General features: G+C 43.7%; 1 gene segment (V, D, J or C); it reads right to left on the reverse strand.

The window, feature by feature from the left end:
• LOC102171323 lies at positions 4,287-4,900 on the reverse strand. The segment is given in 2 exon segments: positions 4,287-4,597; positions 4,694-4,900. Coding segments are annotated over 2 exon segments (360 nt in total).

Genomic DNA, 17,540 nt, shown 5'->3' on the forward strand with positions numbered 1-17,540 from the left:
GTTGAGAGACAGACAGGCAGGTCGGCCTGTGACGTCAATGTCATCAGCACAAGGACGCCCTCACTGATAGTGGACACAGCTTCCTGCTTGACAGGGGCATCTGGGCTTGGCTGGATCCGGTATAAAGTAGAGGTGATGTTCCCTTATCTGCCCCTGATCCTGGCATCTGCCCCATTTCATCCTGGCCTCTCCCTCTCCCTCCTCATTTCTTTTCTTCCTGTAAGATATTTCAGAGGTTCCTCAGCACGTGAATGTGTGAGCTGTGCTAAGTCGCTCAGCCGTGTCAGAGTCTTTGCAGCCTCATGGGCTCTAGCTCACCAGGCTCTCCTGTCCATGGGATTCTCCAGGCAAGAGTACTGGCGTAGATAGCCACTTCCTTCTCCAGGGGATCTTTCCAACCCAGGGATCGATGCCGCATCTCTTGCATGTCCTGCACTGGCAGGTAGGTTCTTTACCACCAGCAAACTGGGAAGCCCCCAGTACACGAATAGCTTTTGCTAAAGTCTTGTTGAGACAACGTCTTTGTGTTTTGCCCTCCGCATCACAGATGGGTGTCTGATGTTTGCAAACTATACTCTCCTCACCATGCAGGAATCAGGTCCTGGAATCCCTCTATTTATGACCACTTTTCAGGGAGCATCAGAGAAACTGTCTACACCTTTTAGCCATCAGTGACAACAGAGTGCCTCCTTATGGCCAGTAGAAATGTGCCTAGAAGCAGCCTTCCTACCCTGGTCCGAGCAAACCCGGGCGAAGGGTGAGGGTGAGACACATCAGGGCTTAGAGATGTATCCAGTCCCTCATTCCGCTCTGACTGCATCTGGAAGCGTCAGGCCGCCACACCAGTGACTCAGCTTCACCAAGATGCAGAGCCTCAGTGCAGCTACTGGACCCGACCTCACAAATGGTCGGGATGGGTGACACACGTTAGCGTTTTAGCACTAACCTGTGCTTTTTACGTTAGAAAAATCAGACCCTATTGATAAAGGAAAATTATCTTGATGATAACTGACCTGGTTATTCCACTCAAAAATGAGGTTTTCTTAAGTATTGGATAATGGATGTGTGCTAGACAAATGTAACTTAAACTTGTCATCTCCATTATCAGGGAGCAAACTGAAAGAGTAAATGCATCTTGATTCATGGTTTTTATTTCTATCAGGGACACTTGTTTGTGATGTAATAAGGAATATAAACATGTGGGTACAATCAGCATCACAATTCCTTTTAGATCAGAGCGCCAAGGTAGGCAAGAAACCCACTGTGCTTTACGTCAGGATAAGACACACACATACACACACACACACACACACACGTAGATTTGCATATGAACTGGGAGTTTGGGACTAGCAGATGCAAACTAGTATGTATAGGAGGGATAGACAAAAAGTCCCTGCTGTACAGCACAGGGAACTTTATTAAATACCCTGTGATGAAGCATAATGGAAAGAATATGAAAAAGAACGTATGTGTGTGTGTGTGTGTGTGTGTGTAACTGAGTCTCTGCTGTACAGTAGAAATTAACACAACATTGCACACCATCTATACGCCAATAAGCTAAATTAAAACAAATAGATTTGCATAGACTGAGTTCTGTGTGAGGAGACCCAGGAGTCTCCCAAGTCACAGATATCCCCAGTTAAATTTTTAAAAAATACTCTTGAGTTTCAACAGCTAATTCCAGTTCTTCCCCTCCTCTCTTCCTTGGGGAGGCAGCACAGGGAAAGACTTCTGTTCAGGGCTGCCTGACTTGAGAGGAGCGGATAGAATGTGGTTTTGCACAGCAAGGACAGAACTCTGAAGCATTGTGTCTCGGCTGCTGGCACAGAAATAAACCCCCGAGTCACCCAGCTCTGCAGAGTGGACCCTCAGCGTAGAAGACGTCCCTTGCGTCCTTTCTGCTGTGAATCGGCCTTTGGGCATCCCTGAGTTGTCCTGCACAGACTCTCTTAGGAAGTAAATCAGAAGCTTCATTTCTGTCCCCACAGCATGGTAGTACCAAAAAAGAGAATTATGTCCAGAAACAGGGTCACAGCTCAGATTCACAGCCTGTTTCTTCTCTATGACCCTGTGGCTGGGGGACTGGGCAACTTCAGCTGATATGCACCCTGTGGGAGAAGGCAAGGACATACGTGACAGGGACAGGCAGGAAAAGTGCCCAGGGGGACGTTCGCATTTCTAAGGACTCACTTGCTCCCAGGAGACACAGCGACGCTAAGCGGAGAAGCCTGGAGACCACGGCAGGATCCGGATGAAAATGAGAGCTTTCCCAGATGAGGGGACTTGCGTGTAGGAGCAGAAATGAAAGCAGATCCATGTCCCGGGGGCCCTGTACGGGGTGGGCTGGCACTGACATCACCCTGTGAGCAGGCGTCCTCAGTCTCAGTGGCTCCCTCTAGGGAAACGAAGCACAGAAGAAAGAGCACGCTTATTTTTCCCCAAAGAAGGCTGCCTCTGAGGGGTGATCTGACACCAAAAAAATCGGTCTGTTCATGCATTTAACTAGGTATTGACCTCGTATGGGTTTGACCTTTGCCTCTGTGGTTACCTGGCTTCTTCCTCTTCTATTTGTATCAAATCTCCTCTGCCTCCCTCTGATAAAGATACACATGGTCTCCTTAAGGCCCAGCTGGATGATCCCAAATAAATGCCCCTTCTCAAAGTCTTAGCTGAATCACATCTATAAAGTCCATTTTTGCCATCTAAGGCAATATCCACAGGTTCCAGGAATGAATATATGGGCATCTTTGGGACGGTGGAGTGGGCTAGAGGTCATTATTCAGCCTGCCACACAATACAAAATGTTCTGCTGATCATTTGGGAAGTTTTTATGGGTGTCATTTCCCCATAATACTAAATGAATCAACTTGAGCCCTTTGTATATAAATCTACAACACATTCTCTTCACTGTTAAGCTTCAGTGTTTGTCAGCTCGCAGCAGCTAGCGATGGCGGAGTCAGTGACCTCAATGTGCGTGGTGGTGGTGTGCAGAGGAGACAGACGGGGAGCCTCAAAGAAGTGGTGGGCCAGCCCTGGTGGTGGACTTCTGCGCTGCAGGCTTATGCTCAGCCTACATCACCCTGCCTGATGTTCAGGAAGCACTGGAGCGGAGACCAAGAAGCAGCAGCTGAGCCTGGATCTGTCTGAGTGCTCTGAGCCTGGGGAACAAGGACGATTAACAGTAACATCCCTTGTTGGTTTAGCAGGGACTCTGGAGACCCAGCACTGGAGAACTTATTTCCTACGAGTTGTAAAGATACTATGGTTCCTCTCTACCTTTCATCCAACTGCCCCTGTTGTAAACGTCATGCATAAGCATGATTCTTTGCTCAGAACCAAGGATTTAACATACGCACAAGTCAGCTACGGGCTAAACTCTGATTTCCTTCTTTTTTCTACTGTTCTGTTCCAGGATCTAATCCAGGACACTGGAGAACATTTAGATGACCTGTCTCCTTAGATTTCTTCAAGCCATGACGGTTTCTCAGGCTTTTCTTGTTTTGAATGATTTTGACAGTTTTGAGAATCATGCGTGCATGTTCAGTCCCTTCAGTCGTGTCCAGCTCTGTGCAGCTCTATGGACTGTAGCCCATCAGGCTCCTCTGTCCATGGGATTCTCCAAGCAAGAATACCAGAGTGGATTGCCATGCCCTTCTCCAGGGGATCTTCCCAGCGTAGGGATCGAACCCATGACTCTTACGTCTTCTGCATTGGCAAGCAGGTTCCATACCACTAGAACCACCTGGGAAGCCCTTTTGAGGATCACCAGTCAAGCATTCTGTAGAAGCCCTTTCAAAATGAGTTTATCTGCTGGTTATATAATCACTTGAAGGCCCAGTGGGTGACATTTACCCTTAGCCATGGACTGTCAGGAGGAGGAGAAGGGGATGACAGAGGACGAGATGGTTGGATGGCATCACCAACTCAATGGACATGAGTTTAAGCAGGCTCTGGGAGATGGTGAGGGACAGGGAAGCCTGGCATGCTATAATCCATGGGGTCGCAAAGAGTCAGACAGGACTGAGTGCCTGAACAATGACAGCAACAAGTGAACTGTCAGCCTCTGTGGAAAAGTTGTGAGAAATGCCAGAAACCAAGCCCTCTACTGCCTTCCCCCAAATGTCTTCTAATGTGATGGGTTGTTTCATTCTATTCTTGCCTTCCCTAGGGTCCCTAGAAGGCTGAACCACTGGGCTGCTAGGGGAGGAGCCTAGGAAGACAGCTGATGACGCTGGGGGCTGAGCCAGAAGGGGAAGCAGAGGTTTTCTGCTCGGGACGGGGCGACTCTACAGCACTGTGTCTTTGCTGCTGGCACAGAGGTACGTGGCCGAGTCCCCAGGCTCTGTGGGCTGGATTTTCAGAGTGGAGAACGATGCGTTAGGCATCTTAGCTGAGAATCGGTCCTTTGGCATCCCTGACTCGTCGACAGGAGATTGGTTGTTGAAATATATCAGCAGTTCCAGTCCCCGCACCGAGGTCTGTCTGTACCAAAAAAGAGCAGCGTGGCTTTTAATCGGCTCACAACTCAGAGTGACTGCCTGTCCCTTTTCTGTCACCTCATGCCTAGGGGTCTGGGTGACTCCAGCATCCGTGGGCCCTGTGGAGAAGGACAGAGTTTGGGGACAGAATAAGAAGCATGATTGGAATCATAACGGGAAATATCCAAGAATGCAGATTATTTCTGGGGACTTACCTACTCCCAGGAGACACAGGGCCACACAGAAGAGGAGCTTGGTGGCCATGGCAATGCCCGCAGGAGGAGGCTTCCCCCAGATGGGGCTCTTGTGAGTGTGAGCAGAAGGGCGGGGCTTCTGAGTCCTCTGCAAAGCGGAGAGGGACCTGGCAGGGTCACTACACTCTGACCCTGCTCAGGGGACCTCCCTCCAAAGGGGAATGTTCATTCTCTGCAAAAGACCGACTGAACAGTTCCCAACTCTTCCAGGGTGTACTGGCTTATTCACAGACCCCGCCCCCCCCCCGCCCCCCCAGCACCTTCCCCAGCTGTCGCCTCTCCCAGCCCTGGTGTTCCCACCCCTCTGGCCTCCTCTGGTGTGTCATATGTCAATGGTCCATTGAACGTTTCTGCTTGAATTTGTGGTACCCGCATCACAAATTCCAGACATCAGTAAATTACTCTTTACACATTAAGACCTTCAACATGCCTCTTACTGGCATTCCCTATCACTTGGATATAGAAAATCAAAATAAATCCTTGCTAGGTTAGAGCTTTGCCACAGATTCCTCCCAAAGCCTTTGTACTTGGCCACCATGCTCATCTCGAAGGGGCATAAATGGAAGCCTTGGAAAGAGACTGGCTTGGGAAGATTTTATTCCCAGCAAAAGCCCTATGCTGCATAATCCCCAGCCCGCAGCACAGGGCCTCTATATGTCTGCACCTTTTCCATGAAGGGGCTCCATCTTACCTCATAAAGAGAAAGAGGAAATGTTAGTCACTCAGTCGTGTCTGACTCTTTGCGACCCCGTGGACTATTGCCGGGGTCCAGCCCCGATGGATCCAGGGAATTCGAAGCGTGGATGGCGTTGGTGAGGAGAGACTTATTTATTTATTAATATAAGAAATATAAGATCAGATTAGGAAGAAATAGTGTAGTAGGAAAATTAAGTGGAGAAAGAGGGCTGAATAACTTGGATTACGTGGAAGGCCAATAAAATCCCAGACAAGGAATTTGCACCATCTACGTTGGGCCACCAGTGCTCGCTTGAATATCTAAGGGTGCCTCGCCTTAGGCTCCCTTTCACGTGGGTCTTAACAGCCAGGGCAAGTAAGTAGACTTGGCAAGCCTCCACGCCCCAGATGGGAATTCAGCCTGAAGTTAAAGTAAAGAGGAAAAAGAGAGAGACACGGGGGAAACCAGTCCAGCGACTGGCTCTGGCCTCTATTGTTGAGAAGGCCTTAAATACTTTTGATAAAACATGGAGATCAATGGGTAACACAAAGTTATGCAGCGTTAGCAGTCCAGACTCTTATCAAAACCAGGCTTTTCTCTCTGCATACCTAATTGTATACACAAGTCTTAGGTGATTTACATCATCTTCTGGCCCAAAAGGACCAATTAACATTTTACAGCCTTTTTTCTGATAAGGGTTTGTCAACCAGAAGACTTATTTGCTTTGATCTTCTCAAAGTCCAGTGGTTTATTTAGAAAGCACTAAATAAAGTTACATTCTTATATAGCAAGGACACAAGAGGAGTGATATATAACAAAGAGAAAAGTAATTAACTCAAAAGTCTAGTGTTGCTAACATCAAAACTATTATATATCTTTTTCCATATCCCATTTACATTGATTAACATCCTCCCAGGTGCCTAAAAGATAAAAAATATGGAGATCTGGCAGCAATCATTGAGTCAACAGTGAAAACCCTCTACCAATATAATTTTTAACTCTTTAGAAAAGGCTCTGTAACTTTAAGATGCTTTTAAGCTTTGTGCCTCTCGCGGTTGGGGGCTGCAAGCAATTCACAAGCTGTAAGAGGTCCAGGGAACCTGTTAGGCAAGCTAGAGAGCTATCAGAGGGGGTTTAACTGAAACATCCCTTTCAAATGCAGAAGACTAAAGCCCTGATTTGACTTTTTCCAGAGAATATCAGAAGAGTGGAAAAGCAGGCAGATTCTTATTTTTTGGGGGTACATGCTCAGGAAATGCCAGGGGGCCCCCTGAAGTCTGATCACACCTTGCATATGTCAGCTTCCTTCCTCATGACCTTGTCACGGGTGGGATTCCTCACACTGGCTTCCAGCAGACTATAGCCTGCTAAGCTCCTCTGTCTATGAAATTCTCCAGGCAAGAATACTAGAGTGGGTTGTCGTTTCCTTCTCCAGGGATTGAACCTGGGTGTCCTGCATTGCAGGCAGTTTCTTTACTGTCTGAGACACCAGGGAAGCCATCTTACCTCTGTGATGAACCTCAGTCAGTTCAGTTACTCAGTCATGTCCAACTCCTCAGAATTGCCTTAATCCTGCAGGTCCTGGTGTGGGTTGTGCAGTGAAAAATGAGGGCTTCAACCTTCTTTGAAGAACTGTGATAAAGCACTCTCAGTTCATTCTAATCCTCTTCAACCCCTAGCAAAGCTCTAAAAGGCTCTTTGATGGTTAACACTTGACTCTCCTTGTACTAAGGCAACCAATACTCATAAATGAACTCTTTCTGGTGGTGAGGATGAGACTCTGGAAAATGACCCAGTTCTTGGGGGTATGGAGAGTAGTAAGATTCTGTTTACAGAGGAAATGGAACACATTAGCTCCATGTCTTGGCTGTTGGCACAAAAACACGTTCCTCAACTCCTCAAACTTGAGAGTCTGTCAAGAGACAGAGAGAAACATATGACCGGCTACTTGGAAATATGATAGTGAAACTTTCTTAGTTTTATGGAATCAGCAGTGCCCACTCCCCAGTCCAGTGTTTACTTGGTTCAGGAGAGCATCTTGCAACCTGAGATTGAAGAATGCAGAGCTGGACACAGGGTTTTTTGTTGCTGTTGCTTAGTTGCAAAGTCATATCTGACTCTTGCAATCCCTTGGACTGCAGCCTGCCAGGCTCCTCTGTCCATGGGATTTTCCAGCAAGAATATTGAGTGGGTTGTCATTTCCTTCTCCAGGGGATTTTCCCAATCCAGGGATCGACCCCATGTCTCCTGCATTGACAGGCAGATTCTTTAGGGGGGGACAATAACAGCAGAGACAAATAGAGAACACTGCAAATCAGGACACAGCCTTCAGGATGTGGACTTTCTGACTCCTGTCCAGGACTAATCTCCTATAAGATACAAACTGTTGCGAAACAGAGAAGCTGTGAGCCTATAACAAGTTCAGAATATGAGTGAGCCAGCTACCTCCTAAGTGCTCCAATCTCTCGTGGAGAGAAAAATCAGTCTTAGGGTCACCCCAGGCCCTGGTATACAGACCTTCTTGTGGACTTCTGAAGGCTCAGGTCCCCTCTGACCTAGAACATAGTTCAGGCTGTCCACTTTGGGGTCCTGCCATAAAGGCCTCCAATAGTGGTAGGATGGGACCAGGCTGGGTTTAGAGGGAAGCCCATTCCAACAGCTTCTCTTATGTCCTGACCCAGGAGCTGTTTTGCTTTCCTTCTAACAGGACACAAAAATTTACCAACCATCTCCTTCTCTGCCCACATCTTGACAGGCTCAAGAGGTGCCCCCCTGGAGCAGCGAGAAATGACCTTGAGGACTTATTTTCTAAATTTTTTTCAGTAATTTAGCAGAGAGCTGGCTCGATGATCTTCATTAGCTTACAGAAAAATAGGATCTTCCTTTCCATTAAGACCATTACTTTAACCATGAAGGGGATATCTCTTGAAGTCACAGAGATGTCCCCTGCTCAGCCCTCTTGTTCCACAGAATATCTACAGTATCATGAGGCATCTATTAGAATACTGGCCATACTCTTTGCAATCTACCTATGACCCACCTAAACACACATCTCTGTGGGTTAATGAGACTTGAGCTGAGGATAAAGGAGGATGGGAATCACACAGGTTCTGTTTCTTCTGCACTTCTCTCTCTTTCTCTCTCTGTCTCTCTCTGTCTCTCTCTCTCTCTCTCACACACACACACACACACACACACACACACGTATTAATTTGGACTGCATGGTGGTAACGTTTAGTGTATCACTGTCTCCTTTACATGGCAACCATCCCAGAGAGTGAAATTGAAAGGGAAAGTCGCCCAGTGTCCAACTCTTCGCAACCCCATGGACTATACAATCCATCTCAGGCTTGCCTGTAAGTCCGTGCTCACTATGGGTCTTAACCCGTTTGCACAAGAATAGAAGTCTTTGGTCTCTATCTTTCTGTCTCCAATACCTGCTCAGTGTCTGCAAATCAGGTTCATGATTCAGAGACCATGAGATTTAGAGCTTCTCTGTAACCCCCACCATCAGGCAGTTCTCCCAGTTCTTCCAGCAAGCCACTAAGGAATGTGGAACCACAGCATCTCCTGGTGGCCAGTTGGGCAGTGTCACTAGAAAGGAACCTTTTGTCAAGACTCAAGGAGAACTGTGCTGTTACATTGGTATATGGACAATGGGGAGTTATCTGTGTTCATATTTTAGTTCAAAAATAATCCTGCTGCTCAGATCAAACACTTGAGAAAGAGAGAGACTGAAGCCAAACTGAAATTCAAACATCAGCATTGGCTCCGGTAAAGGTGGGGCTAAGACGTGTCGCCGAGTGGTAGCTCATATCCTCTGAGATGAAGGTATACCCCCGACTACTTTTTCCCCAGCAGCCAGTCTTCCCCACTAAATACAGTCTGCTCACTAATTTTACCATAATTCTGAGCCAGGAGAATAGAAAGCATCTTCTTTGCAGACAAAAGACAAACACAAGATAGAAGTAGGAAGGTTTAGTCTAAGCCTGCTGAGTTCCTCCTTTAAAAAATTCTCTAATCATAATTCAGTTCTCTTACCAAAGAGAAGAGGGAGGGGACGGCAGAGGGGCTAGGATATTGCTCCAGGAACTCCCAGAAACGAAAGTGGGCAATAGATGTTCCCCCTAAGACTCTCAAGATTCGTGTTCCCCCAACACCTTGAACTTGACCATTGCGTCTATGATCAAGAGATGAGCCATGTCGTAGGACAACTCTATTTCCACCTTCTTAAGGGGCTCCCCCCAGTATTAATTACTGCTCTTCGGGATTTACTCCTGGAGCCACAGGGGGCAATTAAGCGGGGCCTCACAGGACATGAAATGGTGTACAGCAGTATAGTAATTAAAGAACTCACAGGCCAGACTGGCTGAAACACTGGGAATTAGCTCTCCGTTTCCCTTTCCCTTTCCAATCTCACCTGCTATATTCCCATTATGACCAAACAGAGGTTCGATGACACACTTACATGACATCATAGGGACTTCCCTGGTGGCTCAGTGGTTAAGACTTCAGCTTCCAATGCAGGGGGTATGGGTTTGATTGCTATCCAGGGAGGTAAGATCCCACCTGCTTCAAGGCCAAACAACCAAAAAATAACACAGAAGCAATATTGTAACAAATTCAATAAAGACTTTAAAAATGGTCCACATCCAAAAAAAAATCTTGAAAAAAAAAAAAATGACATGATGATGAGTTGCTGCTGCTGCTGCTGCTGCTAAGTTGCTCAGTCGTGTCCGACTCTGTGCGACCCCATAGACGCCAGCCCACCAGGCTCCCCTGTCCCTGGGATTCTCCAGGCAAGAACACTGGAGTGGGTTGCCATTTCCTTCTCCAATGCATGAAAGAGAGAAGTGAAAGAGAAGTTGTTCAGTCATGTCCAACTCTTAGCGACCCCATGGACTGCAGCCCACCAGGCTCCTCCATCCATGGGATTTTCCAGGCGAGAGTACTGGAGTGGGGTGCCATTGCCTTCTCCAATGATTAAATGCCAATACTCAAAGTCACCCCAAACTTAAATAAGTACTACTTCCATTATGAAATTCTAGAAAACAACAATCTAAGTCATTAATTATTTTTCATCAATTCACACTCTTTTTTCAAATCTGGAATACTCCAGGATTTGAATAGTATTTCCATTACAGCATTTTATTTCTACCAGAAAGATCCCAATTTAATCATTTTATTTCCCTCTGTGATTACCTAATCCTTTAAGAAAGATTTAATCGAAGTTCTAAAAATTTTAAACGCCTTTAAAATTCATTCGGTTGTTCCTCAGACACAGCGGTGTTAGCAGCAATCACTGGAACTGAATACCTTCTTCAATGTTATGTTTGCATCCTGGCCCAAATCATTAATCTCTTTAATACATTCTTGTAGATTTTATCTCTGCTATCTTCCCTAGTGAGAAATGTGAAATTAAGCTCCGAGTCCTCTAAAACCAGCGCTATTAAAACAAATATTGCATATTTTCAGTTTCCCCGGTTGAGCAACCCCATCTACAAGGCATTCTCTTGTTTCACATGCTTTTGCTTTAATACACCCCATTTTTTCCTAAGCCTTTCATAGGAATCGTAATTTTGCAAGTATATTAGGCATGGCCCTTTAAAATAGCCTATAGATAATGTTTGTACAATAATGTGAATATTTTCACTTCAATCCCTGTCAATACAGTCCAGATTGCACTTCGTCCTTCAATCAGGTTGATTTTCAGAGTCATTCCTATCTTCCCTGTGACCTCTGAGATTGTGCATTTAATTCTCAAGGGCTTTGTGTGCGCTTAGTAGCTCAGTCATGTCCCACTCTTTGTGACCCCATGGACCACAACCCACTAGGCTCTTCTGTCCACGGGGATTCTCCAGGCAGGAATATTGGAATAGGTTGCCATGCCCGCCTCCAGAGGATCTTCCCAAAGGGCTTTGGGGGGCCCAGTTTTCTTGTCAACTTTGGAAACAGCTAAGAAAACAGTTCTGTCTTTTCTAATAACTTTGAGAGCAGTTGAGCCCAAATGCACGCCCCCTTTTCTTTAAAATCTGTCTCTCCTGACTGGAGGCTGCCTTTTCCTTCCGCATAAGAACACTGAGTCTTCTAAGATTTTAGTGCTTTTCCTAAAGATTTATCTTTCTTTCTCCAGTTTAGTGAATCTATACTTTTATTTTTGTTTATTAGTGGTTTGCAAATGATTAAAGAGAATCTGGTCTCAAATTTCCTGTCTTTGGATCCCTTTTCCACCATTTTTTAGCTGGGTGACTTTTGAAAAATTACACACAAGTTTTCTCCTTTAGTTTCCTTGGCTGTAATATGGGGTACTGATGGAATGTGTTCCGCATCTAGTGGAACGCCCATCACACAGGAAGAAGCAGGTAAGAACTTTCTACTGTAGATGTTGTCCCTCTCTTCCTATCCTGATGGTAAGAAGGAAGAATAACTTCAAACCACTGTAATGTCTCATCCATCCTCTTGGCCATTTTAAATTCCCCGTGACAGTATTTCAGGCACAAATGCTCTTTTAAGTGTTCTTTAAGCTTTTGCAATAATTATGTTGAATAATTTGGGATTTCTCTGTGCATTTGATCTATTCCATTTCTCCTTAAGAGTCTTCCCCATTCATTTTTCCTTCAGGAGAGAGGGCCTGGCCAGTCATGCTTATTATCACATTCTCTAAATTATGTCTATCTGAGAGTTCATCAGTTACTGACAGTTCACTCTGATTTCAAGAAGAACCATGGAAATATAGATGATTCCATGACAATCTACCTAAAAAGGCTATTTCCATGGGTTTCTTTTCACTGTCTGAAGACTCAATATCAAGACTGACCTTGAATTTTTTAATCTCTCACCAAGAACGGGGACGTTGTAATCAACCAGGATCTCAGAAAATATCGAGCCACGAGTAGCTGCCATTGTATAGCTTTATATTTAATGGAAAAACCCTAGCCTGCAACTGGACCATCCAAAACGCATCTTCTGCATTTGAACTGAGGAATAGGATTAAGAATAGAACTGTTAATAACCCCAAATAAATCTGTTGGATGTAATTAACACATAATTATAACAATCTACTTGGAAGATTAAAGTGATGCATTCTTTTTATATGTGAAGCAAGTAGTATTCCATTTTGGGGGAAGGAATGTTGTTGAATTTGAACTTGTGGGTCCATGAATGGCCAAGGACTAGTGGGTTAGCCTCAGTAAGAGCTAATGACCACACTTGGGAGTGACTCAGAGACCCTAGAAATAGTAAGATTTGATACACCAACAGGAATTGTGCAGACCATAATCTCTTCAACTCCTAATGCAATAAATCTCTAAAAATGGAATTTGAACAAATTTAAACATTTGACCAATTAGTTTTGCATTTTTTAAATTAGAGAAAAGTACAGCAAACCAAGTAAGCTGCTCTTTACTATCCCTTCTTGGTCTTTTCTTTTTGCAACAATTAGTCTGAGTTTGGTGAGTCTATTTCCTCTTTTGCTTTTATACTTTTACTGCATGTGAATTTTATCAAACACAATAATGAAAATAAATGGGTATGTGTGTTGAAAGCTTAAAAGTTTCAGCCATTCTTTTAAGTGTTTTTTTTATAAATTGCCTTTTTAAAATACCATAATGCACTTATAATTATTATTCCTGCTTCAAAGATGAGAAATCTAAAATGATGAGAGATGAAGTAATCGTCCATGGTGACATATTTAGTAAATGATCTTGCAATCTACCTCGTTAGCCAATAAAGAGTGTTCTTTTACCTGTATTTGAAATGAAATCGAGTGGTGCTATATTAGACTTGAATTTCTAAAATTTGTTTTACATACTTATCTATTTTATCCAATAGATTTAGTTTAGTATAAACTATACAAAATTTGGTTTAGTATAAAATAATTGGATGAATTTCCAAGAATTTATCTATCCATTTTCTTATTGATAGCAGCAACCAAGACCTAACATAACCATAATAAATAACTGAATATATTTTTAAAGCATCTCAAACAAATATTTCAATCCATTAGATTTAACCAGGGTTGAAATTATAGTCCTAAACCTTGAACTCTGTTTTAAACAATGTGAGAATTAAGAACTTGGGAGTTTCATGTCTGTTGGATTTAGGGGCTGAGGTTCAGTGGATGGGATGGTAGGAGGGATGGAAGCGGAGTTCATGAGATGGAAAGAAAGGAGGCAAAGATGACTGAAGCATAAAATTTGGAAGGAACTTATGTGTTGCTCATTATATGGTCTGTCAACATGGACCTGCACCTGAGGTGCAGGCAAAAAGGAGGAGGAGGTCAAGAAACTAAGAAACCAAAACCATGTGTAAATGGCCTACACGACAATGAAATCACCAAGAATGGTCACAGGATTAATCGCTGGGGGCATGGAATGAGAAGGCGAGGCCTGATGGGAACGGAGCAACTGCAATGGCACATGAAGGGGAACATGCTCATGCCAGGTGTGTGGAAGGAGCTGGGTTTTAAAGCAAGAGGGAGAAAAACGATCTAGAAGCAGTGGGGAGTAGCCAGGAGGAAAAAGAAAGTGCTAAAATCAAACCAAAAGCATATTATATCTATTAGTGTAAACACAATAGAAACCAGGAAACCGAGTTTCCATCTTGAAAGTTAGGGCCCCTGAATGGCAAACCTAGGACAATTGTAGGTGGAATTTGCCTCTTAACTCTGGCAAACCTGAATTGCCTCAAGCACTCAAAATTTTGCATCAGTTGCCAAAGATGTCCTCATAGGGGCTGAGAAGGGATCAGGATGTTAAAAAAAGAACTTGGAAGAGAGTAATTATGACCATTCAGAATGGATTGCCAATATTATGTAGATATCTCTGCATAAATCAGAAGAAAAATAGAGATTTGGGTCTTAAGGACATATGATCGAGGAAAAAAAAGAGCAAAGTTAGACTGGACAGGTCTGCATACATTTAGATATCCCAATGTGGAGTCCACTTTACTGTTGTTCTCCAGTCACTAAATCATGTCCAACTCTTCGCAAGACCGTGGACAGCAGCATGCCAGGCTTCCCTGTCCTTCACTGTTTCCCAGAGTTTGCTTAAACTCATGTCCATTGAGTCAGTGATGCCATCAACCATCTCATACTCTGTCGTCCCCTTCTCCTCATGCCTTCAGTCTTTCCCAGTGAGTCATCGCCTCCCATCAGGTGGCCAAAGTATTGGAGCTTTAGCTTCATCAACAGTCCTTCCAATGAATAGTCAATGTTGATTTCCTTTAGGATTGACTAGTTTGATCTCCACGCTGTCCAAGGGACTCTCAAGAGTCTTCTCCAGCACCACAGTTTGAAAGCATCAATTCTTGGTACTCAGCCTTCTTTATGGTCCAACTGTCACATCTGTACATGACTACTGGAAAAAAAACCGTAGTTTTGACCAGACAGACCTTGGTCCTCAAGGTGATGTCTCTGCTTTTTAATATGCTGTCTAGTTTTTTCATAGTTTTTCTTCAAAGGAGTCCAGTCACTGCTCCCAAACAGACAGCTGAAGAGGCAGCACTGGTGTTTGGAGTCCCACACAAGCCTTCAGCTGGCGTTGGCCGCTGTCTTCTGTTCTAGGTCAGTCAGGCCTGCACTCTCCTTAGGCAGGAGTTCAGTTCATTTCAGTTCATTTCATTTCATTCGCTCAGTCGTGTCTGACTCTTTGTGACCGCATGGACTGTAGCATGCCAGGCTTCCCTGTCCATCACCAATTCCCAGATCTTACTCAAATTCACGTCCATTGAGTCAGTAATGACATCCAACCATCTAAACTTCTGTCGTCCCCTTCTCCTCCTGCCTTCAATCTTTCCCAGGATCAGGGTCTTTTCAAATGAATCAGTTCTTTGCATAAGGTGGCCAAAGTATTGGAGTTTCAGCTTCAGCATCAGTCCTTCCAATGAATATTCAGGACAGGTTTCCTTTAGGATGGACTGATTGGATCTCCTCGTTTTCCAAGGAACTCTCAAGAGTCTTCTCCAGCATCACAGTTCAAAAGAATGAATTCTTTGGTGCTCAGCTTTCTTTGTAGTCCAACTCTCACATCCATACATGACTACTGGAAAAACTGTAGCTTTGACTAGACAGACCTTTGTTGGCAAAATAATGTCTCTGCTTTTTATTTTTTTATTTTTTCACCATTTATTTTTATTTTTTATTTTATTTTTTAATAAATTTATTCATTTTAATTGGAGGCTAATTACTTTACAATATTGTAGTGGTTTTACCATACATTGATATCAATCAGCCATGGGTGTACATGTGTTCCCCATCCTGAACCCCCTCCCTCCTCCCTCCTCATCCCATCCCTCTTGGGTCATCCCAGTGCACCAGCCTCAAGCACCCTGTCCCATACATAGAACCTGGACTGGCAATTTGTTTCACATATGATAATATACATGTTTCAATTCCATTCTCCCAAATCATCCCACCCTCGCCCTCTCCCACAGAGTCCAAAAGACTGTTCTATACATCTGTGTCTCTTTTGCTGTCTCATATACAAGGTTATCATTACCATCTTTCTAAATTCCATATATATGTGTTAGTATACTGTATTAGTGTTTTTCTTTCTGGCTTACTTCACTCTGCATAATCGGCTCCAGTTTCATCCACCTCATTAGAACTGATTCAAATGTATTCTTTTCAATGGCTGAGTAATACTCCATTGTCTATAGGTACCACAGCTTTCTTATCCATTCGTCTGCTGATGGACATCTAGGTTGCTTCCATGTCCTGGCTATTATAAACAGTGCTGTGATGAACACTGGGGTACACGTGTCTCTTTCAATTCTTGTTTCCTCAGTGTGTATGCCCAGCAGTGGGATTGCTGGGTTGTATGGCAGTTCTATTTCCAGTTTTTTAAGGAATCTCCACACTGTTCTCCATAGTGGCTGTACTAGTTTGCATTCCCACCAACAGTGTAAGAGGGTTCCCTTTTCTCCACACCCTCTCCAGCATTTATTGCTTGTAGACTTTTGGATCGCAGCCATTCTGACTGGCGTGAAATGGTACCTCATTGTGGTTTTGATTTGCATTTCTCTGATAATGAGTGATATTGAGCATCTTTTCATGTGTTTGTTAGCCATCTGTAAGTCTTCTTTGGAGAAATGTCTGTTTAGTTCTTTGGCCCATTTTTTGATTGGGTCGTTTATTTTTCTGGAATTGAGCTGCAGGAGCTGCTTATATATTTTTGAGATTAATTCTTTGTCAGTTGCTTTGTTTGCTATTATTTCCTCCCAGTAGGAAGGCTGTCTTCACTTTGCTTATAGTTTCATTCGTTGTGCAAAAGCTTTTAAGTTTAATTAGGTCCTGTTTGTTTATTTTTGCTTTTATTTCCATTACTCTGGGAGGTGGATCATAGAGGATCCTGCTGTGATTTATGTCAGAGAGTGTTTTGCCTATGTTTTCCTCTAGGAGTTTTATAGTTTCTGGTCTTATATTTAGACCTTTAATCCATTTTGAGTTTATTTTTGTGTATGGTGTTAGAAAGTGTTATAGTTTCATTCTTTTACAAGTGGTTGACCAGTTTTCCCAGCACCACTTGTTACAGAGATTGTCTTTTCTCCATTGTATATTCTTGCCTTCTTTGTCAAAGATAAGGTGTCCTTAGGTGTATGGATTTATCTCTGGGCTTTCTATTTTGTTCCATTGATCTATATTTCTGTCTTTGTGCCAATACCATACTGTCTTGATGACTGTAGCTTTGTAGTAGAGCCTGAAGTCAGGCAGGTTGATTCCTACAGTTCCATTCTTCTTTCTCAAGATTGCTTTGGCTATTGGAGGTTTTTTGTATTTCCATACAAATTGTGAAATTATTTGTTCTAGTTCTGTGAAAAATATTGTTGGTAGCTTGATGGGGATTGCATTGAATCTTTGCTTTTTAATATGCTGTCTAGGTTGGTCATAACTTTTCTTCCAAGGAGCAAGTGTCTTTTAATTTCATGGCTGCAGTCACCATCTGCAGTGATTTTGGAGCCCCCCAAAATAAAGTCTCTCACTGTTTCCATTGTTTTCCCATCTATTTGCAATAAAGTGATGGAACTAGATGCCATGATCTTAGTTTTCTGAATGTTGAGTTTTAAGCCAACTTTTGCACTCTCCTTTTTCACTTTCATCAAGAGGCTCTTTAGTTCTTCATTTCTTCCATCTGC

This window comes from Capra hircus, chromosome 4 (assembly GCF_001704415.2).
Source record: "Capra hircus breed San Clemente chromosome 4, ASM170441v1, whole genome shotgun sequence".
In the NCBI taxonomy this organism is placed as follows: domain Eukaryota; kingdom Metazoa; phylum Chordata; class Mammalia; order Artiodactyla; family Bovidae; genus Capra; species Capra hircus.